A 24628-nucleotide genomic window follows, 5' to 3' on the forward strand; every position below is an offset into this window, starting at 1 on the left:
ACTCCTTGATTAATTTAATAAGAGCAAAACATATATTTGATGACATATTCCTCTGGACTTTGCCTTTAAAAGTATCCGATCTGCTGATCTGAGAGTACAAATTGGAATATAGTGGTGAAACATTTCGACAACATAAAACGGAGCTAAATTATTAATGCAATTCAAAGCAAATCTAAAATCACTTAGTACCTCGCACAAGTACTACTGGTAGGTTGTTTATACCGTGTTTGTGGTGATAAAAGTGTCAGCTTGACTCCTTTAAATGAGTCTTTTGTCGTTGTGATCATGTGTAAAGAGTGTTTGCTGTATTTCTTTGATGCTGTTTTGTCATTTCCACAGCGAGATCAGCAATCTGGACTCGGGTCTGGTAGTGGAGCTGTGGAACAAAGGTTTGATCTGGGACACTATGATCGGCACAGCACTGATACCGCTGGACACCATCCATCAGTCTGATGAGGTAACGATTATTTAGTCAGCTATTAACCGATTATTCTGACAACTAATCGATTAGTCGGATAAACATCGAATAAACATTTTTTTCATTCAGATAAATGAGATTTTATTTACACGGAATTCCTTTAGTGAATGCCTGACCAAGAATGCATCTTGAAGTCAATATTTCAAACATAAACATGTTAAATTTCAGCCCTTTTTTGCTTGATTTAACTAGTGCAGTGTAGGGCTTATGCGTTGATTAGTTTTTGGATTAACCGATTTAATAATCGGGTAAAAAATGGTAATTAAAAGGAGATTTTTTAAAATCTATTTTTGCATAATTTAAACTTTGAAGTTAAAACTGCCAGATGAGGAGTTTTGGGTAAAACATTTTAATAAAAAAAAAAAAAAAAAACACACCTTATTTTACATTTGTAAAAATATATACCTATATAATGATGATGAATAATTAAAATCTGATTAATCGTTCCAGTTCTGGTTTCATCATTTTACTGTACAGAGACAAATCTCTGAAAGTTTTTTTTTTGCACCAGTTTTTTCTTTTCATTAAGAGTTTATAATTGATTTTTGAAAGTCTGGCTTCAGTTTGATGTTTATTTTAGGGATTTGTTACCTTTTGGTCAGAGTTTAACAATGGAGATTATTGCACTATTACAAACTAGTCTTTTCAGTTATGCAGATTAACCCCTTTTAATTTGATGAAACCATCAGGTAAAATTTAATAATATTTCCTTCTCAATAAACAAATGTAAAGCATTTTAGATCAACAATAAAATTCAAGCAGCACATTGGATATTTCTGGCCTTTAACTGTTATTATCAGTTGAGACCGATGATCATCAGGAAGAGAGAGAGACGCATTATAAGGATCAATAACTGTATTGATGCACTGATGGGAATCTGATTGCTGCTTTAAGACGCACCTAACGAAATGCAAATGAGTATTTTCATGTCTTGCTAGTTCCCATCTGTTTCTCTGAGCGTTTCCTGTTCTCCAGGAGGGACCAGGAAGTTGGACGGCTTTGGACTCGGAGGTGTTGATGAAGGAGGATCAGATCTGCGGCACCACCAACCCAACGCCGCACCAAGTGCTGCTGGACACTCGCTTTGAGCTTCCCTTTGGTGTGTATCACATCGGGCTGAAACGACTAATCACCATTAATCATGACTAATTGCGATTAAACGATTATTCAAATAGTCATCAACTAACTTAGTAGTCGATTAATCATTAAATACGGTATAAACACTCAATAAAAAGCTAAAAAAGAACACTTAGAGCTGTAATTAAGCTATAGGTATAAAAAATATACAATTTGTCTGTAAATACGTTTACAGACAAGACTCTTAAAGTGGCATAATTTCACTGTCCATCCATCCTTGTTTTTCTTCCACTTTATCCTGGGTCGGGTCGTGGGGGCAGCAGCCTAAGAAGAAAGAGGTTTTACACTGTATTGATGTTAAATCAAGCAGAAATGCCTGAGATATTCACATATCAATGGAAGTATTATTTGTTTTAGTTAAAGATACATAAAATTATCAAGCTTTCATCAGAGCTTGATCATTTTATAACCTTATGTGAATAGGTTATAAAATGTTTTTTTTGTTTAAAAATGGAAATTGTTTATTTTCACCTTTTAATATAGTTCTAATATTTTATAAAATAAGCTTAAATGAAATGTTTTTCTCCTGCTTATTGAACTGATGCTTTTATTTTAGACTTTTTAGAGAACAAAGGGACAACACAGAAAAACTGATTTATCAATAGAAAACATGGATATTGTTTTGCTATTTGGTGTGGTGCCAGAAAACATTTTAAGTTAGCTTTTGTTTTTTTATTCAAACTAGTAATAAAGAAGATTGTGGAGCAGCTGTACTGCTTGACTTGTCCAATTATTTTTATTCATAAGAGAAAAATTTAGTTCATATTCAGTGATGCAAAACCCGAGAGAGAACAGGATTTTTGCAAAAATTAAGTAATCAAATCACCAGGAATGTACAACAAGCCACTAAACTGATAAAATAAAGATTTACTGTCGTTACTTTATCATAATTACTAAGCTAAAGTAATTATAAATCCTTCGTTTCTCCTGTTTTACTTCATTTAGCTGCTCACTGCTCACAGCTGCCTGCTCTGTTTTATTCACTTTCACTTCCTGTTAAACGGTGGAACATGTGGAACTACCATTAGACTCCATTAAGTTTTAATGACGGGTTACACTTTGTTAATCTTTCACAACCTTTTCATTTTTATTTCCTGCTTTTTTTCCCAGCTATCCAAATTAAACCCTCCCTATTCTGGGATCTGTTCCGGTTTTCTTTTTCTTCTTTTACATGTTGAAACCAGATATTTACATACACTGAATCAATTTTTTTCCTCTCTGTCTGAAGCTAAATTTCACCAAACCCCTCTTGTTTTAGCTTGGCTAGATTTCACAGATAGATACAGGACACAGTGTCGTTAAGCCACTTTTTGAAACAGGTAGAGGATTTCAGTTCGCTCAGAGTAAACACAAGATCCTGCAGTAGAAACGAGAAAATGTATCTATCGGTTCATCTTTAGTTCATGTAAAGATGTGTTACATCTTGTTTGTGTTGATGTTGGAGACTACAGCTGGACATTATAAATTGTCCTGTTTTCTCTTTTTTTTAAACCTGCATTGGCTTTAGGGAAACCCTGAGCTGCTGCTGGTTAATTAGATTCTGAGGCCTGGAAAGAAAATTTCTCATTTACTAGCCATCAAAAATGCATGACTTTAAGGTTTGAACACATTGAGCTGCTTGGTTGAGAGAGTCCAGAGGATGGAGGAGAGAGAGCAGAGATCAGGATGGAGCTCCAGCCTCCATGGTCCTTCCTTTCTTTCTCCACTTGGGCTGACATAACTTCTGATTTTTCCAGGATTATTTGCTTTATTTTCTCATTTTGTTTCTCCACTCATCACTTGACATATCCCTCCTTCCCATGCCTGCCTGCGAGTCTTTCTGCTTAACTTTGTTGCTTTCCTCCATCTCCTCGGACCAGATATCCCAGAAGACGAGGCTGAGTACTGGACCAGTAAGCTGGAGCGGATCAACACCATGCAAATCCACGACGAGGTCGGTTCAATGACTGTTCACAGCTCGTAATCTGAAAACAGGCCAAACCCAGTTTCTGTACCTTGTTTTTTTTTTATTTGAAGTGGATTTGAAGTTTTATATGCATGCATTAAAGAGTAAATCTGTAGATTTCAAAGGTTGAACATGAAGCATATGCATCTTTTGTCAAGCTATATTATATGTAAACATTTGAACTATCAGATGAAGTTAACAGAATGTAAAATGTATCCAGTCATTTATTTTTTTTATTATTATTCTGTGAAGAGCTTTTCACATGAATAAATTTAAACTGTGGAGAAAATTTAAAAAAAAGTTTTATTTTTAAAAAGATAAAACTTTTTAAGGATGAGTTAAAAAGTCAAAGACCCTCAGGCAAAGAGTCTTAAAATAAAATAAAATCTCAACTACAACATAAACAGAGTTTTAATGCAATCTTTTTCCGTGTTGTCTGCTTTCTTTTTTTTGTTTAATCTTTCATTCATTTGGAAACATTTTTTACCATAAAGCATCCCTGTCTGATTTTGTCTGCTGCATTTATATGTTTCAAATATTTATGTATTTGCCTTGAAGAAATACAAAATAATTTTCATCAAATTAAAACTAAATCTAGTCGTTTTTGTTATCTATCCTTTCTGTTTGCTTTTATAAATAAAATCAAACTCAATTCTTCTGTTGAAGTTAGTTTGGCTCTCTGCTGCCACCTTGTGTCAAATAAAGGTTATAACTGGCGGGAACAACTGCAGGAATCACTTTAAAATCTTTTTATTCTTTGTTTTTTTCACCTTTCCTGTTGTATTTGCGTCTTCTTTTTCCAGTACCCTTTACAAGGAGAGGTCCAGAGAAGAAGAATGCCGTCGATGCCATCACAGTGCTGTAAGTCCACAAACAAAATCATTATTTTGTGCATGTAGTTACAAATAAGTCTTTGTTTTTTATTATTTTTTAGAAGTTAACTGATGAATTCAAACATATAAATAAGTATCTGCCTTTATTTTAATACTAAAAAAATTAATGACCGATGCATTGGCACCAATTTGGCAGGATAATCATATAAAAAAATTACAGTAATTTAATTTCCCTCTTTCTTGACAGAAAAGCAGATATCTCATTACTTTGACACATATTTCATCCAGTCGAACACATTTGGTTTACTTCCATGTGCAACAGTGTTCATTTTTCAGTAATACAGTTTACTTTTCTTCTTTGGAAACGCTCCTTCATCCCAACAGGCAGTTGGAGTTATTTTGGATGGAGTGATCAGCAAAGTATGTAAAGAGGTTGTTTGGTGTTTTTTTACCACCTGTGATTCATTTTTCTCTCCATATTTGCATGTTGCAGAATGGCTCGTTGTCTCGCTACAATAAAAATCTTGTGTGTGTCACATTGTTTGGGTCTGTCACACCAGCCTACATTTTGTGTTGTCTGCCTGCTACCACAAGAGGGAGCCATTTGTTCAAATACTTTCGTTGCCTGAATGCCTTCTGTCCATCCTTAAAACACGTTACATCTCAGAGTGAGATTGTAAATTGAAAGAAACGTAGGTGGAAATGCTTCTTTAAAGTATTTGCTTTATTTCCACTCCAGCATATGACGACCATGACAGCGCCGTGGACGACCGAGACAGCGACTACCCCAGTGAAACTGGGAACCGGCCGCCGCGGTTCCACAACACTTCTCAGACAAATTCATCTGTCCATCAGTACCCCATAGGCCGTAGAGTCCAGCATCAGAGCCTGTGTAGGGAATCTGACTCTGTTCAAAGTTACGATCTAGACAATAGAGAAACGAGGGCAAACAGGTAAACACAGAAATGTCTCTCTACCTATGTAGCAGCATTACATACTGGCAAAAAATGTATATTTGTGTATATAATGACACACAAAGTCTTGGTGAATAGTTTTGGCAGTGACACTAGTGCGGAGGTTATTTTGTTTTACATTATTCCCCAATCTACCGTAGATGAGTGTCAAAAGTGAGATTAGTTTTGTTTGAAAATTAATATTTTTTGACAGAAGTTTAAGAAAGTCTTCAAATGAGAAGCAACCCCAGACATGGATTATATTGGGATGTTTTTCTCTAATTCAATGATGAAGAAAATATTTGCGCACTGATAAGTCAGCTGATCTTCCAAAATTTTTCCTAATTTTGGGAGATCAACAAGTGGCTGACTTAAATGTGAAACTAATATTTTGTACTTATCTACCTCTGCAAAGGTCTGAAAATCTGCCATTAGGTTGCACTGTTTGACATTAAGATAATAAATTCACTTAATGGAAACGCCAATTTTTAAAAAACATTTTTGATGAAAATCTTTGGCACTAGAATGATGTGTTGCTGTAGATTATACTTTTAAGCTAAATGAACTTATTATGCCTTTTATTGTTGCTTTATACATTTATTTCTTTTATTCATCTGTATGTACATTGACTCTGACTTTCTTTCATCTCTTTTTTACATCATGTTTAATGCTTCTCTTTGTTGTTCCTCTTTGATTTCCTTCCTTTATTTTTTTTTCTTTGCATCACATTCCACCTCTTCCTGCATGATATACTATTGTTTATGCAATCTAGACGATCAAACAGCAAAAGAGGCGTTAGAATAATTCCTGTAGACTCAGGTATGGGTGTAGAGGATTGGGAGAGTAAATATAAGGTGCCCAACTCCAGTGTACTGGATGATTATTTAGACACTGAGCAGAAACTTTGGGAGGATGAAGATAAAAGTATCATCTACCGAATCAGTGACAGCTGTGAGTCCAAAGGCAGCAGATTTTATCAGACGGTAGAGTGTGATGGTCTCTCCCCTGAGGACACGCTGGAGCCAAGTGACAGGGCACCCAGACAGAGGCATGGCTTTGGCAACGGGGAAGTGCGATTAGTTTACAAGGCAGCCGGCAGCTTTGAGGATGAATCATCTCCTCCTGAAATTGACATAATCCCCTCAGTCAAACAGCTGAGACAGCCGACAGACAGAGAAAGCCTCCTTTACAAGACCAGATTGTGGGCCAAAACCGCTTTAGAAGACACTCTGGAGAACTATGCTGCTTTTCGTGAGCTGGAGGCTGCTAGGGAAGAAGCTGCTAGGGTCAGAAGACGTGTTGACTATAACTCTCTTTGCTCTGATGAGATGCAGTACTCATTTGGATCTGAGGAAGAACTGGAAGATATAACATTCACTGAGGGAGATGCTAATTTTGAATATGAAAGCTACAGCTACTCTGGCCAGTATATGGAACATTTTGAAGGACAAGATTTTTCAAGAAAAAGCAGAACAACTGATCAACGAGATCAGTTATCTCCTATGGAGGACCCAGATGATGAATACATAGATCCAATGGGTGAACTGCGGAGCTTAGTGCACTCAGTGTCTGAATACTTGGCAGTAAAAGAGGAGGAGCTTAACAGCTATGAATCAATGCCCAAGCCACCAAGAAGAAAACTACCTGCTCTGCCAACTGATGCAAAAACTTTACCACCTGAAGACAATGACAGTAATATGGCCAAACCTGTTCTTAAAGAGGAAAGTCCTGTTGAACAAAGCATAACTGGGGTGAAAAATGCAATGAACTCATTGTTCAGTACAATCACAGGAGCAAAGTCTCCAACTGAGGCAGAGGCCTCTAGTACTTCTCCATCTCCCCAGCCACCACTAACTGATTCTGGTATTTCAAAATTGTTCGCGTTTATCCCTAAATCTAATACCGAAACTCCTGAAACTGCATGTGCATCTGCAACAGAACCACCTACCTCCCAAACACCACCCCAAACCGAATCAGGAATTTCCAAGCTGCTTGCATTTATTCCTAAAAGTGGTGGTACCTCTCCACCAGTAGCCATAGTTCCGCCTGCCTCTCAGGAGTCCACAACAGAGAAAAAGTTCTCACTGCAGTCACTTTTGCCTTTTCAGTCCTCTGAACCCAGTAGACAAGTGGAGGTCAACCAGATGCCTACCCAAGCTTCCACAGATGCACAAAGTAGTTCAACAGCTGGTAATCAGTCTGCGTCTGGGTTTGAATCCATGTTAGGAAGGCTAAGTCCTTTGAGGCTTTTTTCCAGTTCACCATCTCCCAGAGAGACATCACCACAACCACCGGAGCAAAGAAGTCCATCTGCTGCAAACAAAGAATCCCAACAAGGGCAAGTAAGTAGAGCCACCAGTCCTAGTAGAGAAGGCTCACAAACAGAGCAGCAGTCAACAGGAGAGATAAGACCAGGTTCTGCAAGTGGATCAGTTGATCTTTTGCCTGATACAGGAAGTGGATCAATTGAACTTTTCCAAGAAACGGCAACCGGGTCAGTAGAACTTCTTCCAGAGACTGAGTCCTCTGGTGAGCTACCTGACATTCAGCAAAGAGGAACATCTTCAATGTCTGAAGCAAAACCTGAGGGAAGTTCAGAAGAAACTGGATTCTTCAGTCCTTTTAAGAAATCTCTCTCCACCCTCATGTCTGCGGTTCCTCCAGAAAACCCCTCGCATAGTGATACCAAGCCTGCCGAGGAGTCATTTCTAGGGAGCAAACTGAGAATTCCATTTTTGTCAGAAAATGTTTCCACAACAACCACACCTAAAGCAGAAGGGGGTATGTTGTCAGGAATTCTTAAATTTGGAATAGGGGAAGATTCTAATGTCACTTCAAATACTTCAACCCCTGCTCCTTCAAGGTCTCCCTCTCCAAGTCGTGCTTCAGTGCTGGAAAGTGCTCCAAAACAAAACACAGGAACTGGCTGGTTTTCTAACCTTTTTAAGGTCACTCCACCTGAACCTGCCAAAGAACCAAATAAAACCCAAATGACTCCTACTGTAACAGTTACCAAACCTAGTGATCAAACTGAACCTCATTCTGAACAACTAATTCCAGACACACCAAAAGGTACTGCTTCCAGTGCAGAGCAGACCTCTGAGGGGCAAACTTTGCAGGAAATAGATGTTATTTCCCAAGACCAAGAACCTCCCAAGGTCAAAGCAGACACGTCACAACCAGAGACCTCACAGCCTCAAGGATTTCTTTCTGGGTTTTTAAAAATAGGACCAACAGAATCTGTGTCATCTGATAAGAAAACCCATGAAGGAGATGGACGGTCTCAACCGAGTGGTTTGTTTTCTGGTATATTTTCATCACCTTCCCAGCCTTCCTCTCAACCACAACAGAGTTCTGGCACACAACAATCAGGAGTGTTTTCTGGATTCCTAAAGTTAGCCTCTGATACTGTTTCGGCTTCTACAAATCAGTCAACAACCCCAGGAGGTCAATCTGGCCAGCCTCCATCTCAAGGTCAAGGACTCTTTTCTGGACTGTTGAAAAAAGCTACAGATACAGTAACTGGAACCCAGCCTGCCCAGTCAAGTCAAGATTCTCAGCCAAGTGACGCTAATCAAACAGTGGTTAAGGATGCGCCAGAAAAACACTCGACTCAGGGATCAGATTCACAAGCTGAGTCGACTGGACTTTTGTCAAGATTTAAATTAGGATCCACAGATAGTCTTTCTCCTGATAAAAATCAAACAGATCAACAAACAGCCTCAGATGACCAATCAAAGCAACCACAACAAAGTAGCACGATTGCAGAACACGCTGCTTCAAAACCAACAGCAGCACCTCAATCAGGTGGATTACTTGGGGGCTTACTAAAACTCTCAGAATCTACATCCCAGCAACCATCTTCTGGTCAAGGGGGTTTGCTGTCTGGGCTATTTGGAATTGGTTCACAAGAATCTCCTGTAAACCCACCTCAACCTTCACAAAACCAACCACAGACTGTAAAACCTGAGAACCAACCAAATCAGCAACCAGGCAGTCGACAAAATCTTCAACAAAACCAAGTTCCTCCACAGCAGCAGACAAGTGGTTCTGGAGGGATGCTTAGTGGATTATTTAATAAAATTGCAGATGTGGGTGTGCCGCAGCCAACAGTGGGAAGTCAACCAACTCAACAACAAGCACAAAGACCAGGCCCCAAGACAAGTCAGCAACCACCTAATCAGCAGGGGGGATTTCTTTCTGGCCTGTTTTCCTCTGGGTCTAATACTCCAGCTCAGCAGCAATCTCCTGTTAATCAACAACATCAGCAGCAACCCCAACCAGCCAACAGACAACCTCTGCGTAGACAAAACCAGATACCTCCACAGCCCCCTGCTTCTGCTCCAGAGCCACAACAGGGTGGGTTATTGTCAGGACTATTTAACAAATTAGCTTCCAGTGACAATGCATCACAACAGCCCAGTCAACAAGCTGGTAGTCAGCAGGGCAATAAGCCTGGGCAGCCTTCCAATGAACCGTCGTCTCAAACCAGTCAGCAGGGTGGATTTTTGTCTGGTCTTTTTGGACCATCACCACCTCCACAAGTACAACAACAACCTAGTAAAATAGCAGGTCCTCAACAAACAACACAGCAAGCTAATCAAGGTGGAGGCCTGCTTTCAGGTTTTCTCAAGCTTGCATCTGGAGACAATGTACAAGAACAACCATCAGCAAAACTTCCTCAGGCTAGAGAAGCAGCAGTTAAGGCAGGACAAAATCCACCCCAGCCTGAATCTGGAGGGTTATTCTCTGGTTTATTAACCAAAATTTCAGCCACTGTAGAACAGTCATCATCTTCTGACCAGGTAGCACCTCAGTCAACTCAACAACAACAGCAGCAGCAGCAACAACAACCACGTTCAAGTCAGAGCAGACCGCAGATTCAGAGAACGAAACCTGTGGAAGTTCAATCCTTCCAGGAAGCATCCTCTGATAAGGAGACAAAAGCTCCAGCTCCTAAAGGATTTCTCTCCAGTCTGTTTAATGTCACGGAAGAGCCATCATCAAAGACGCAGGAGTCCTCTAAACCTGGAACAGAAGACCCCAAAAACAGCTCTCCTGGGACATCAACTGGCTTATCTAGCATTTTCAAAACAAATTCTAGTGACATCAGCACTTCTGCTCCTGGAAAGGAAAAGGAAAAACCTGTCCTTGAAACATTACTACAGAATAAGGAGAAAATTTCCTCAAGTATAGAAACACTCCCAGCTGCTGCTAATTCAGCTACTCGTGGTGTTGATACCCAGGAACAGCTTCCACAGTCACAGGTTAGGCAAGATGATACAATTTCCCCAGCACAGCGTTATCTTGAAGAAATCCAGCGTCTCCTGTATGGGACATCAGATGAATATGGTTACAAGGATTTGTTACACAACTTTACAGAACATGGAGTGATTCCTCCAGAGTTATATGAACATCAGTGTCTCATAGAAGCTCTGCTGTGGCAACAACTCAATGATTATGTCCAAGCTGAAGCGCTGGCCACCAATGTTCAAATTCACAACCAGTCATGCCACGGCTATATTCCTGCTACAGCTAAAGCTCCTCAACTAAACAACTGCATTACTTTAAATCCTAAAGAAATGAACATCAGTGACTTCAACATACCTGCTCATCCTTGGAGAGATACTTCCGCCCAGCTTTTTGAAAGCCGAAACCGCTTTTTTGAAACAGACGAAGATCTAGTGTTGTTTGACATGAGCTGCCGGAAAAAGAAATCTTGGAGCAGCTGTGACCACTTGAATGATCTTGATTACAATAGTAAACCATGGATTGCAAGAGGTAGCGCAATAAACCTGTCGACTGAAAAATCAAAGACACGTCTAAATAGATGTCAGTCGCTTACACAATGCAGTGTTCAAGAATCTGACAAAGTAGAGAACAAATGTGTTGTAGACAATTACTTGAAAAATGACAACTTTGATTTAAAATCAGCAACTGACTTTTTAAAGCGACTTTCAACAAAAAAAGGACCTGTCGACTTAAGACGCAGTGCTCTTAATTTAAGTAAGTCAGCAGGCACTGGAGGCGATATTGAAGATTATATGCTGTTTGAGGACTCTGAGTGGTACCAACAGTGGATGTCACTATTAGAACATGGGCTGTGGTGGCCAGCTGAAGCAGGAGACTGTGGATACTATGTTTATACAGATGAAAACTACATTTATTCTCTTTTAACTGATAAAGCTGGAAAGCATCTCTACGCCTGTGCTACAGACGAGGATATGCAAACTCTGGGAAATATCACTGAAAATATAGCTAACATTCTGAAGCAAAGACAAACTGATAAAGTGACCCTTTGTGGTTTCAAAATTCCCCTGAATGATGAAAGTAAAGGTTTCTGCTTTTCAGACAATCAGCAGAATGGCTTATTATCGAACGATGCACCCATGGATCTGACGGCTGCTCTTAGAAAAGGTGATACAATAATGAACTTGAATTTGCAAAGTTTCTCTCAAATGTTTCAAGAGTCTGTATCATCCCAAGCAGAACAACCTATTGACTTTAGTGTGTATAAGCTTAAAAAGATAAAAGTGGAGTCTGTTCAAAATGGTTACACTTGTCAAGAGGAGGTAATGGAAGCTGCTGATTTTAGCTTGAAGTCTCTAAAAGGGGGGCACGGAGGGCCCTACTGGAAGGATCAAAGACTTAAAGATATACTCACACCTAGACATTCTCAACATTACTTGCCACAAATCTCTCAAAACAGACAATGTCCTATTCCAGAAATTAGGATTGCACATGCAGATGATACAAATGTACACCAATCAAAAGGAAAAATAAGTTCTACATTTTCAGGATTCAGAGCAAACTCTACTAACACCAACACAAATAAAGCTCAAACAGTTTCAGCAACATCTACCATTTCAGCATCTGTTTCCAGTCAACATTCAGAAACTTCACAATCAACTTCAAAAATACAGTTGGGAAGGAAACTGCCTAATGCTCCAACTGATAGTAAGACAACCAGTCCTTCAACTCCACCAGGACAAGTAGCTTCTTCTTCTGTAGCAAAAGCATCTTCCCCAACAGTGCCTTATATTTCTTCCAAGAGACCACACCTTACAAGACAACCATCTCAAGCAGATAAAACAGTATTATCTCAGTTTAATAAAGACACTGTCACTGTTTTATGCAACAAAGAGAAAAGTACCTCAACAATGACCCAAGCTGTCTCTGAGATTCCTAAAGAGCCACAAGATATCCCTAAGGTATTTAAACCAAAGCTACATATACTGAATGACACTTCAAGTGTTTATAGTGAAACCTACCTTTACAGCAGAAACAAGAAGTGCTTTACCTCCTCTGGTGGCTCTCAAATGTGCCATAAAGTTTTAGATTTTTCTTCCGTAATAAACAAAAACATTACCAAACAAAAAGATGGAACTGATGATGGTGTTGAACCTGCACCTAGGAATGAGGCTGTCGACTTTACTAAGTACAAGTTTAAAAAATTCAAAGAAAAAAAGCAAGCTGATTCTGAGGCAAATATGGACATGCCAGTTGAAACTACAACAGCTGTAGATCTAACCAAGCAAGTTGAAGAAGAGGAAATTGAATGGCCAAATTCAAAAAGTACTAGTGTAAGCCCATTACAGCATGGTCTCACCATATCTCAGAACAGCCACAAGGAATCATTTGAGCATAAAAATCAATCAGCAAGACATCTGTCCAAGCCAGGAGTTGAAACTGGCCAATCTCATTCTATAGTCCATGCACAGCAAATACAAGCCTTTTCTAGTACCACTAAAGAAGCAAAGACCAGTCAAAAAGATCCTGAGTTTTCTGAAAAAGATAAAAAATACTCTTCCAAGCTGACTTGTGCATTTCCTGTGTCGTCGAGGATTCCTGGCACCAATTTTACATCAGAAAAAACAATTTCTGCAGTGTCTTATACTTCCAGTAAAGAGTCCAATCTCGGTGAAACTGTCCAAAGTACATCAAGAACTGAGTCAAAACAACCAGCACGAACCTCACCGCTTTTGAGCCCTGCTATGAGAAAACAAGTGGACAGTCAGGAAAAACAGCTGCCAAAACAAAGTTCAACTGTAGTTGCAACAGATTCTACCCAAGTTTACCCTGACAAGAGACCAGTATCTGCACTAGTTTCTTATCAGTCTTTTGAAAAGACTCAGCAGTATCAGAAGACAACTGCACCTGCAAATTCAATTAAAGCCACGTTAGACATGTCTGTCAATTCAAAAACACAACTGACACAGAAAACTGTTGTCCCAGCAAAGGACCCTGCTGGCGAGGCATTGCCATTGACCAATAGAAAACCATTAGCTTGTGATGAGAAAGACCAAAGTTTAAGTCGCCAAGAATCCATTGACCTGACATGTAAATCAGTGTCATCGTTGAATAAACCTGAGATGAAAGACTTAAGTCATACACCAACTCTTCAGGAACTCCCAAGCTCACTAAAAATCACACAAGACATGTCTTCTAAGTCTTTAAATTCAAAAGAAGTGGTTCTGAATGAAGATATCACAATGAAAAAACCTCTTACTGACTATATCTGTCTGTCTCCAAATGCACAACCACTTCCATGTCAGTTAGATCCAGAATCACTTCAACCACCCTCTTGGCAGAGCAAAGATGGCATAGTAATGCAATCGGTTCACTCACCTTCTCAGTTACTGGGAACAAAACATGTTGCTTGTCCTCCATCAAATGCCGCTAATGTATTAGATATGTCACCAAAGCCATCTCAAGTCATGTTGGGAAAAACAGGGCCTGGCGATAAGTTTATCACAGACAAAGCTGTTTCACTTGTTAAAAAGTCAAGTGCAAGAGCGGTTGTCAGGAGAGATTCTGTTGGTGTTGCGCTGATAGTTGATCAAACCCAGATGGAATCAACAAGCGAAATGCAATCTCAAAATATGATCTCTAAGCAAAAAAAACAAATAACAGACAGAAATGGAGTCTGTATTTCACAGCAGTCCATTCCCGGCTACACGGTTATGGAATACTCAGGTGCATCGCAGACTATTGTTAAATCAAATTTATACAGTACAGCTCCAGCAAACTCAGTTAAAGGCACATTAGACATGTCAACAAAGGCCTCTGTACCTGACACAAGTATGCCTTCACATCCAGTGTCACTGGTTCGCTCAAGACGATCAAGCTTAACATATTCTCAAAAAGATTCTGTTGGTGTCCCCTTAATAGTGGAGGTACAGATTCCCCAAGAGCCGCCTAAAAAGAATCAGATAGCATTGGTAGAATCCCAGAAGCCTTCACAAAGATTTGTGCATTGTGAATCTCGAGAAACTACTGCACCCGCTAACTCCATCAGAAGCTCTTTGGACATGTCCCCAAAATGCCAACAGAAAGAGTCTAAAAGAGCTTCCATTGTACTATCATGTGAAGCTGTGCCACTAGTCAGAAATAGGACACATGTATTAAAGAATCCTGGTGGTGGTGTACCACTCATCGTGGAGCAACCTGTATGTCAACAAAGAAGACGTGTTATGACAGAAGTTTTTACAACTGAGACCCTACACAGAAAAATATCCACCTCTCATTATAATGAAGCATTATCTCCTTCTAGGACCTCATATAAGGACCCACAGCAACACAATAAGCCTGTAGATTTCTCAGCTAGAAACAGCCTTGTTACAAATAATCTTTCAAACAATCAAATTGAACTGAAATATGGAGAGCCTATGAACTTCACTGTTGCAAAAGGAAAGAAAGAAACTACTAAAAAATTGCAAAGTGAAAAGGACCCAGAAAAGAAAACATTTGTGGGTACAGTGGATCTAACTGTGAATGTTAAAAACAAATCAGTAATTGACCCTCAAGGTGCAACGGATTTCACTTCTACGGTTTGTGTCCCATCTCAACACAGAATAAATTCTCAGCAACAATACATACCTGCAAACACTGTTGATGATTTCAGAAGTGACATTACATGTTCTCAAACTCGAAAGTTATTGGAGGTGATGCAACATTCAAATGATACATGCATAACCACACATGCTGGAACACATCATGAAATGCATGGAGGAACAAGATTGAATTTTGAATCTGCATTTTCACCTCTGGTTGCAACTGAAAGGAGAATACAGCCTCCTCAGTCTTTTACTCCCCAGGCTACACAAGACATTGGATTTACACAGTTGTCACTTAGTAGTTCATATCAACAGGTCAGTAGTGTACCTGAACAAATATCTTTGGTAAAACATCAACTGCCAACTCAGTATTTAGCTTCTCAACAACAATATCCACACCCCAGAATGGAATTTGCAATTCCTCTGCCAAAGACACAAAAGTTGCAAAAACAAGACACAGCTATACAGCAGGATGTGACCCATAGACCCAAAATTCTTATTAAGCAGGCAACTGTCGATGGTTATGGGAGTACAGAAGAATTGGAAGAAAATGAAGCAGACACACACAGTAGGCACTCATCCGTTTCTTGCACTACCCAACAAGGTACAGGTGGATCCCAAACAGCTGCTGTCCCTTTGTCTCTGAACACACAGCGTGGTGTGAGCACTGAACATTCTATGGCACTTACAATTGCACAGCCTGTACAAGGACACAGCACTTTGGCTGAAAATGATGCAAATATACCTCTTCATCTCTCAAATCCTCAAAGCATAAGCCAACATCACATCACTGCAAAAAATAATTACACACCAATCTTACCCTCTAATAACATGGATTCAATACAGTGTGTTTCACAAGCTAGTGTACCTGTATCACAAACTACCAGAAGTCCTGATACACTATATTTTGAAGAAAGTTATCAAAATCAGGACATTGCATCTCAATCACAAGAGTCACAAGTGGCTTCAACACAAGCAGGATCTTCTTCTGTGAAGGGTTTGATTTCACTTTTTAGTAATTTGGACTCACAATCTTTTGTTGGGACAAAATCATCTGCGAACTCCAACTATTCCAAGACTGAATCAAAACCCGTAGACCACGTTCTTTCAATACAAAAGCAAGAAAATCTTGTCCCAGTTACTCATAACTCTAGAAACATAGAGGGAATGCCCTCAAATTCTCAATTTTGTACTGTGCAAGATTCTGTGCCACTCACAGCAACTCTTGGACAGGGTTATGTTGAATCTAGATCAGTGACTCCTGAAGCTAAACTTCCTTGTTCATCTGAGGCATCCAAAGATCAGTCTGCCAATGTGGAGGCAATGTTTCCTCCAGAACTACCGCTAGGCACTGAATCACAACAAATAAGTTTAATATCAAGTGATTTCAGTCAGACAATGTCTACTGAGACACTGGAAGGCTCATCATCACTGAGTACTGTTAAGTCCACATCTCCTTCTCAAAAGCGTCAAGAACTACAGGACACAAATTCTTGCACAGGAAGAGAAACACTTGATGACTTACCTCCTTCTGAACCATTCCCAGTTAAACCAATAAATAATAAACTACATGAAGGACTTCAAAGCGCTGACGATTCTCCACTATTTCCACTAACATCAGAAGAGGATAAATCAAAATCAAATAGTAAAGAAGCATCGGCCGCAGTAAATAAAATACCATCTCAATTAGACCTGTCACAACAGCAAGATTTTGCAGAGCTTAAACAAGCTACATCTACAAAGTCTTCTAATGTTAGGGCTGAATTCAAAGAAATTTCTTCACAAGAAAAAAGCAGACCTCCAAGGTCAATCTACATTGGCATAGGTTCTTCAGATACACTTCCTTTTGGGGTAGAAATTGAATCAGGGGAGCAAAAGCCTTATGTTAGACTGCCCCACATTTTTATATCAGCTGCCAGTTCACCAGAAGAAGAGAATAATGAGACCAACCTTGGTACTCCTGAAAGTAATAGAGCTAATTTTCCAGACGCTAGTGTCTCTGATAATACTACGTCAAGTGCAGGAGCAGTACCAGCGCAAAAGGAGGTTGATGTTGATGTTGTAAAGTCTGATGCATCTAAGGATACTGATACTTTAGAAGACAGTACTATACAGGGATTTGTTGAACCACTGAGCAACGAGGCTAAGACTGGCTCTCCAGAGATTCCAATTACACTGACTACATCAAATCAGATAATTACAAATGAACAAGACTTTGAGCACACTGTGACAGATAAAACATCAATAGGCACTACTCTTTCAGAGATTGAAAATAAATTAGAGACTACCGAGGTTCCTGAGGACAAATGTCAATTGATTTCTGAAAACATAGAGTTTACAACATCAGACTCATCACAAGGTGAAGTTGTAAAACCTCTAACTGACCTGGCCTGTCAGGTTGTTGAAGAGTCACCAGAATGTGTTCAGTCATCTCAAGAGTCAGTTACTATGAATGAAAACAAATCTCCCAATACAAAACTTCCAGAAGAGGTTGACTGCTTGAGTATCACGTCTCCAAAACTAGAAACCTTGATTTCAGATGTTAAATCACCTGAAGGTGTCCAACATCTTCATGAGAAAAGTGAACAAGATGTCTCTTTATCTGTGCTTGAGCCACTTCCTATCAATGCTCCTACTGAGGAACTTACTATCTCTAAGGAAGATAGTGCAGTTGTTAAGAATGATCTGCCCAATGCTGAACAAACTGATGAACAAGCAGGAAAAGGCATATTTTCACTGTTCAGTGGTTCTACAGCATCCCCACAACAAACTCCCTCCCAAACTGGATTATCAATACTTGGGGGCATTATTCCTGGCTCATCTACTAAAGATACTCCTGGGACAGGATTACTCTCCATGTTTGGTGGGTCAAGTGCACCATCTTCATCTGAATCCAAAGACATGCCATCACAGTCAGCACCACAAGAACCCCAGGGAAAAGGTCTGTTCTCTATGTTTGGTGGTTCTATTAGTCAACCACCATCTGGTCCAAGGGGTCCAACTGCTGGAGGTGTGCGGCCTAGGGGGCCACCACCCAAAGAACCTCCAGGAAAAGGTCTCTTTTCCATGTTTGGTGGAGCTGCGCCCCAACAAGCACCAAGTCCCAGGACTCATCCAGGGGCTGGTCCTCCACCAAAAGGACCAGGATCTTCTCTGTTTGGTGGCATCCTACCAGGTTCAACAACGCAAAAAGACACCTCTACTACAGGCTTGTTCTCCAAGTTTGGTGGTCTTGGGGGTCAGCCCCAAACAGGGCCTAAAGTAGGCACACCTGGACAAACAGCTACACCACCAAAACCCAGTGGTCCAGATATTTCAGGGAAGGGACTGTTTGCCATGTTTGGTGGACAGAGTCAACAGCCATCAGAACCACAACCAACAGCTTCTAAAACAAGTGAATCAGACACTGCTTTTAAAGTGCCATCTATGTTTTCACTTGGTTCAAATACTGACGGCAATAAATCTAAAACTGGGTTTGGCCTATTTAATATGTCCTTTTTGGAGGAAAGCAAAGCCGAACCAGAAAAAAATGTTCCTGTTAAAGAGGAGGTTGTAGTTGAGTTATTAAAGTCTTTAGATACAGAAGCTCCTTCAGAAGAAGGAGATAATAACCATGATAAAACTGTAAAACATGTACCCACTGAACCTGTTTATACAATTTCAGTTCAGAAAGAACATCATGTAGAGGACACATGTCAAGATGTCCAAGATTCCATCAATGATGTTTTTAAAAATGTTAGTGAAGCTTTTGCTCCTCAAAGAGATTCACAAGAAGACCTGGACAAAGAAACCACAATGCAGTTAAACTTTTCTAAAAGTGCCTCAGAGACAGTTGAAACTTTTATTGGAGAGTCATCGATCAAAATTTCTGAGAAAGAGACATTTGTGGATTCACAAGAATTTAAACAAGTCAGTGAATCACAATCAGACATCCCATGTGGACCTAAAGAAAGAGAAGGTGCAGTAAATGTTGAGGAAATAGTTGCACAATCAGAAACTGCTATATTAGAAACAAAGATTACTCAAAATGAATCTGATATAGCTGGGATCAGTCAGTTATCAGAAGAACATGACTCCATTCAAATATCAGAAAAGAAAACAGATTCTTTGGAAAAAGTAGAAACCTTCGATATTGCTGTGGCAGAAATTCAAGATGCAAAGGCTAAAGATGTGGACATTCCTTCAGAGAAGGGAAATGAAGATGATTTAACTGTTGCTGTGGAGACTGCAGTTGAAGATGTGGGAAAATCACACAAGGATGCTATAAAACGGTCTGATGAAGACAGAGCAGTTACAGTTGATGAAAAATCATCTGAGGAGCCTCTGAAGGCTGGCGATGAAGAACAGACTTCAGCAGATGTGAAACAAACTGACGAGACCTTGAGAAATGCTGCTGAGATACAGCCACCGGCTGTTGATGTTAAGAAATTACCTGATGAGGATTTGTTAGTCAGTGGTGAACAAAAAACAACTATTTCCGATGTTGAAAAATCATCTGATGGTGCTTTGATAGTTGCTGATGAGCAACAAACAGTTGTATCTAATGTTGATAAAGCGTCTAGTGATCCATTAAAGGTTCCTGGGGAGGAGCAAGCCACTCTCACAGGTCTCGAAAACCTAAATAAAGAGGCAACTGACATTGGTTCTGTCAAAGAAATCGCAGAAAAATCCACTGGAGAAATGGATGAAAAAGACTTGAAAGCTTCATCTGTCGAAATTCCAAAAGAACTGGCTGAAGAAAAATCAGAAGATAATGTAGATCCTGTGCATAAAGTAAACAAAATTTGTGAAAATGATATTTCTGCAACAGTTTCATCATCAAGTGAAGAAAAAACTTTTGAAAACAGTTCAGTAGCACCTGCTGATCCTTCAACACATCAACAGCATAGACCAGAAATGGTCAGACCACCTGGCCCACCTGGTCAAAGAATGGGAGCACCAAGAATGGGAGGACCACAAATGGGAGCCCCGAGGATGACAGGACCAAGACTGGTTGGACCAAGGATGGCTGGACCAAGAATGGCAGGACCGAGAATGGCTGGTCCAAGACAACCAGGACCACAGAGACCCCCTGAACCATCTTCATTTTCTGGCTTCATGTCTATGTTCTCCACTCCAAGTGCACCAAATAAATCACCAACTGTCGGTGGATTTTTTTCAAGTTCACCAGGATCCCTTTTTGGATCATCATCTACTCCTCGTCAGCCTCAGCAGCAGCAACAACAGAAAAGCTCATTTTTTGGTCTTCCAAGTAGCATTGCGCCAGAATCCATCACCAGTGACCTGTTTGGTATGTTCAAAGGTCAGGAGACAACAAAACCAGAGGAACCTGAACAAACTGGCACAAAATCTGAACAAGCAGAAACTCCTGCAAATTTGGCAAACCCTCAGGACTCTAAAAAGGCAAATGCAGACAATGTAACTTTAACTGAAGATGAACAAGTTAAAACCACAGAGGATTCTGACCTACCTGAAAAAGGGCTTGTTGAAGAGGCTGAAAGAAAAGACAAAACAGAAGATGATTCTCTCATTGAATCAACAGTAAAAACTGAAGACCCTGAACAAAAGACAGAGTGTCTGGAGGCTGTTGAGCATTCAGAAGACCCTGTTACTGAAGAATCTTCCAAAGGTGTACCATCTGCAGCCCCTGAAACCAAAGGCATGTTTGATATACCCATTCTGTCTACTCCTAAATTTGGCTTCATGTCTGCAGCTACTGAAGGCACAACATCTATCGGATCCCTTTTCTCCACTACATCTTTAGCCTCTAAACCCTCAGAGCCTCAAAAGACAGATGGCGGTCTCTTTTCAGGCTTTAAAAACCTTTCAGCTGGTATTTTCCAGGATGAAAAGCCAGCAGGAAAAGAGGAAACACCAAATGCGTCATCCGTGTTTGGATTGAAACTGAGCTCAGTGTTTGGCACCTCCGACTCTCCCAACCCTGAATCCACCCCACCTGTGATCACATCCCAGCCTCAGAGTGAATCTCCTAAATCGGCAGAAGAACTTGATGAGCCAGACTCTGACAAACCATCCCCAGGTTCTGGGGAAACAGAAAGTGCAGACAATAGTGACATTGAAGGACCAACAGAGACATCTAAAACAGGAAGCTGTGACACCTTAGCACAAACAGCACAATCTGGCCTCCCGTCTCTTTCAGGTTCTCTGTCAGAAAGCTTAGATAAGCCTCAGGTAACATTTACACCATGTGAGTTAGATAAGAGCGAAGAAAATACACTTGACACCAGGCAAGCAGAGTTGAAAACTGAACAACCAAAAGATGTATTGATGAAGGAAGCAGTGAAAAGGCTAGTATCTGTATGATAAATGACATTATTCATTTATCATATTTCTGTAGAAACATATGCAACCCATACCCTTCCCTATTTCCCATTATTTCCTGTTGAGCAGTCATAGCATTGTGACCATTAAAATATGTGATGCATACATGTACATAATTTTTTTTAATAAAGGATGTTTATTTTCTGTTGACTTGCACCAAAATGTTCAATTACTTTAAAACACTTTAACATATCCTTTGCTTCTGCCTTATCTAATAAGAGCTCTATTGTTGGCAGAAGAGTGGGATATTCACTAAGTAGACAGATGGTCACATTGTTATGGCTAATATGTGTTGTATTTTGTACTTCTGCCCATTTGTCCATTTTCCATCTGGTAGTTTTACTCTAGTTCTTGGTAAATAGTTAAATTTACTTGGATGAAAATATTTATAGTTTGGATCTCATAAATAATCTACAACCTTGTATCCAAAGCCGTTAACACTCTTTCATTCTGAGTTTTATTGCCAAACCTTTTGCGAATGATCACATGTGAAAAAGGTGTTTCCTTTCAAGAGTAAAAATATAGTGCAGGCTCATTTCACCGTCTTACTTACGGGCTTCCTGACTGATGGAGGCTCAATCAATGTAGAAGGTGATGGTTTTATTTATTAGCGCCCTACTGCTGAGGCGGTTACAAAGTTCCTCCTTCCTTTGTCCCCTGCAGCTCTCTGAATTACACCCAAGATTCAGCCAATTAATTTAGATGAATCAAAGTCCGGTAGATTTATGACGGTGTTGCAGTAAAGACCGTGGAGGCAGACTGGACACTGGACTAAAAGCAACAGTGAGAAGTAATCTGGCAAACAACCAAGACTAAGTAAATCATTCCACCTAAAGCGCAGAGCCACTTTCCTCGTTAGAAAACTCAATCAACCAGCAGTCACACCTCTTTCTCTTTCTCTCCCCTTCAAAGTCAGTTATTTGTTATTTTTATTATGTAGGGGCTGACTTGCATCAGCTGGCCTTAGACTGATGTTAGTTATTTCTCTGAGTTAAAAGAGTTAAAAGTGAGTCTAGGAAGCTTTTCAAAGGAATATTTTTGTCAGAAAAAATATTTTGCTCTACTAAGATTTTGTAGAAATAACAATGAATTAAATGTTGGCAATGTTAATGTGCAAACTCCATAGGTAAGTGTGAGCCTTTTTACAAAACTGAAGGTTCTGCAGCTTTGTGTGATCACACAAATAAAGCTTGCTTTCAGAACCACTCAGGCTATTTTAAAACAGCAAGACGTATTGAAATTTTGTTTGCTGAAATACAATTTTTGTCTGGTTTTTCATAATACTGAATGATGCAGTCATATGCATTAAAGTGTTAACAGTTTCATAGAAGAAGGATTGAGACATCACAATATAGAAAAAAACATCAATGGATCAATTTTAAAGTTACTCAGACCCCGTAGTGTTGTGAAAAGATTATAACGCAATGGAATACCTAACATTCATCACACTGAAGTGAACTTTCCCAAATTGGTGAAGATTAGCATAGCATAGCATGAAGAAACGTTAAAATTGAGTTTTTACTGCAGCATATCAATAATGTTTCTAAAAATTTTCAAGATTTCAGAAATTGTGGTACATCCTCTTTTATCTCAACTTCAAATTGTATATCATTTAGTATCAGACGGGTCCTGAATCGTTAAGGCTGCTTATCTCTGTATAAAACACAAGTAGATTCGCAGTTGATTGACTGGAATACTTGAGTTTTCTAACACCATCCAAAAAGTTGGGAAAACAACTTTTAGTTGTTGCTGAACCCTACTAGTCCCTCCAGTGGTTGAGAGTATTTATCCTCCATTCCCTTTTTTCCCTTTGTTAGTGATTGTTTTTTAAATAGAATCAACATTGCAGTGGTGGGCTATAACACCAATGTCTTCATCTTCAGCCTCTAAACCTCAGAGCCTCAACAGACAGATGGTGGTCTCTTACTTCTGTTTTCAACCACTTCAAAATAAGAGCATGAATATAAACTTCTATTTGAAGAATTCTGAACAGATGATGACCAAAACAGAGATGTCAAATGTTATTCAACAACCAACCAAGTAAATTGGCACTTTAGAATTTATCTGAAAAAATTAACCCAGATGAAGCTAAGCTAGCAAAAATGTTAACCAATCACATTCATGGATTAGTGGAAATTTGCCCACCATTGCAACTTTTCTCTAAACCTTCTGTTTGTAACACTGATCATTTTCCCTCAATATTTTAACTAAACTCTCACTTCACAGTCCGTTGGACAGCAGCCATTTTGACTCATCAGGGAACCTGAGCCCCGTCAGTTCCCAGCTGAGCTCTGAACTCGAGGACCGCCACCCTCCAGAGTCCTGCCCCCCCAGCAGCACCCGTACGCCTCTGCGCAGTGAGGCCTCCAAGTCGTTTGAGGAGGAAGAGCTGGAGAAGGAAGCGAACGGACTTCCAGAATCTGGTGTGAACAAAGACCGGAAAGATTCATCAGTTGTCTCCCCAAAGCTGAGCTTGGAAAAACACGATGACACAAATCTAACAAAAACTTGGTTTGTAATTACATTTTTTAAAATATTAATGTGTTTGTTGTTAAAATTGCAGGATTACACAACATTTATGTTGGTGTATTCTTGTGTTCCCAGCCTCTTTGATGACGGCCCACCGCCTTGTTCTCCAGCTAAAGTTCGCTGGCTGAAAGCTTACAACAAAGTGAGGTTACAACTCCATGAGGTAGGAAGCAATGGTTCCCTCTCCTGGTTCATCTCTTTCTCCTACACACTTAATACCAAGACACAAGCTCTTGAAAGTCTTTCACATAAACCTAATCGTGATAGCATCACTCTGCACACACGGACATGCTGGTTCTCTGTGTTTTTAAGATGCTTTGCGTCTTTTTCCCTGTGTGTTGGTTGAATTTCTGGCCAAGCCTAACAATTTTGCAATAATTATGTTTTCCCATAAGGATTTTAGTGGTCATTAACATTGGAAATTAGGTACAGACATTTCTTTTATTCATAACGAATCTAAATTACACTTACAGGCTCTAATATATACGTACACTATCACTAATATTTAGTTAAATTTCCACTTATCAAGTTGGACCTTAGCCATTAACAGGCTTCTAGCTTGAAATGGACAATAA

General features: G+C 39.7%; 2 protein-coding genes across 2 annotated transcripts in view; both read left to right on the forward strand.

The window, feature by feature from the left end:
* Positions 1–13332, forward strand: part of LOC129366042 (nuclear pore complex protein DDB_G0274915-like) — a 39347-nt gene extending 26015 nt beyond the window's left edge. The window contains exons 4-11 of the mRNA XM_055039632.1: positions 340–457; positions 1454–1577; positions 3475–3548; positions 4364–4421; positions 4778–4813; positions 5133–5346; positions 6119–11127; positions 13250–13332. Of these exons, the coding sequence (XP_054895607.1) occupies positions 340–457; positions 1454–1577; positions 3475–3548; positions 4364–4421; positions 4778–4813; positions 5133–5346; positions 6119–11127; positions 13250–13332 (5716 nt within the window). The remainder of the gene's footprint in view (positions 1–339; positions 458–1453; positions 1578–3474; positions 3549–4363; positions 4422–4777; positions 4814–5132; positions 5347–6118; positions 11128–13249) is intronic.
* Positions 13333–16993: 3661 nt separating this feature from the next.
* LOC129365795 (uncharacterized) overlaps positions 16994–24628 on the forward strand; it is a 74636-nt gene continuing 67001 nt past the window's right edge. Inside the window, exons 1-3 of the mRNA XM_055039272.1 lie at positions 16994–21490; positions 23751–24035; positions 24129–24216. Coding sequence (XP_054895247.1) covers positions 17631–21490; positions 23751–24035; positions 24129–24216 — 4233 coding nt within the window. The 5' untranslated portion in view covers positions 16994–17630. The remainder of the gene's footprint in view (positions 21491–23750; positions 24036–24128; positions 24217–24628) is intronic.

This window comes from Poeciliopsis prolifica, unplaced genomic scaffold (genome assembly GCF_027474105.1).
Source record: "Poeciliopsis prolifica strain line A6 unplaced genomic scaffold, Auburn_PproV2 SCAFFOLD014, whole genome shotgun sequence".
Taxonomy (NCBI): Eukaryota; Metazoa; Chordata; class Actinopteri; order Cyprinodontiformes; family Poeciliidae; genus Poeciliopsis; species Poeciliopsis prolifica.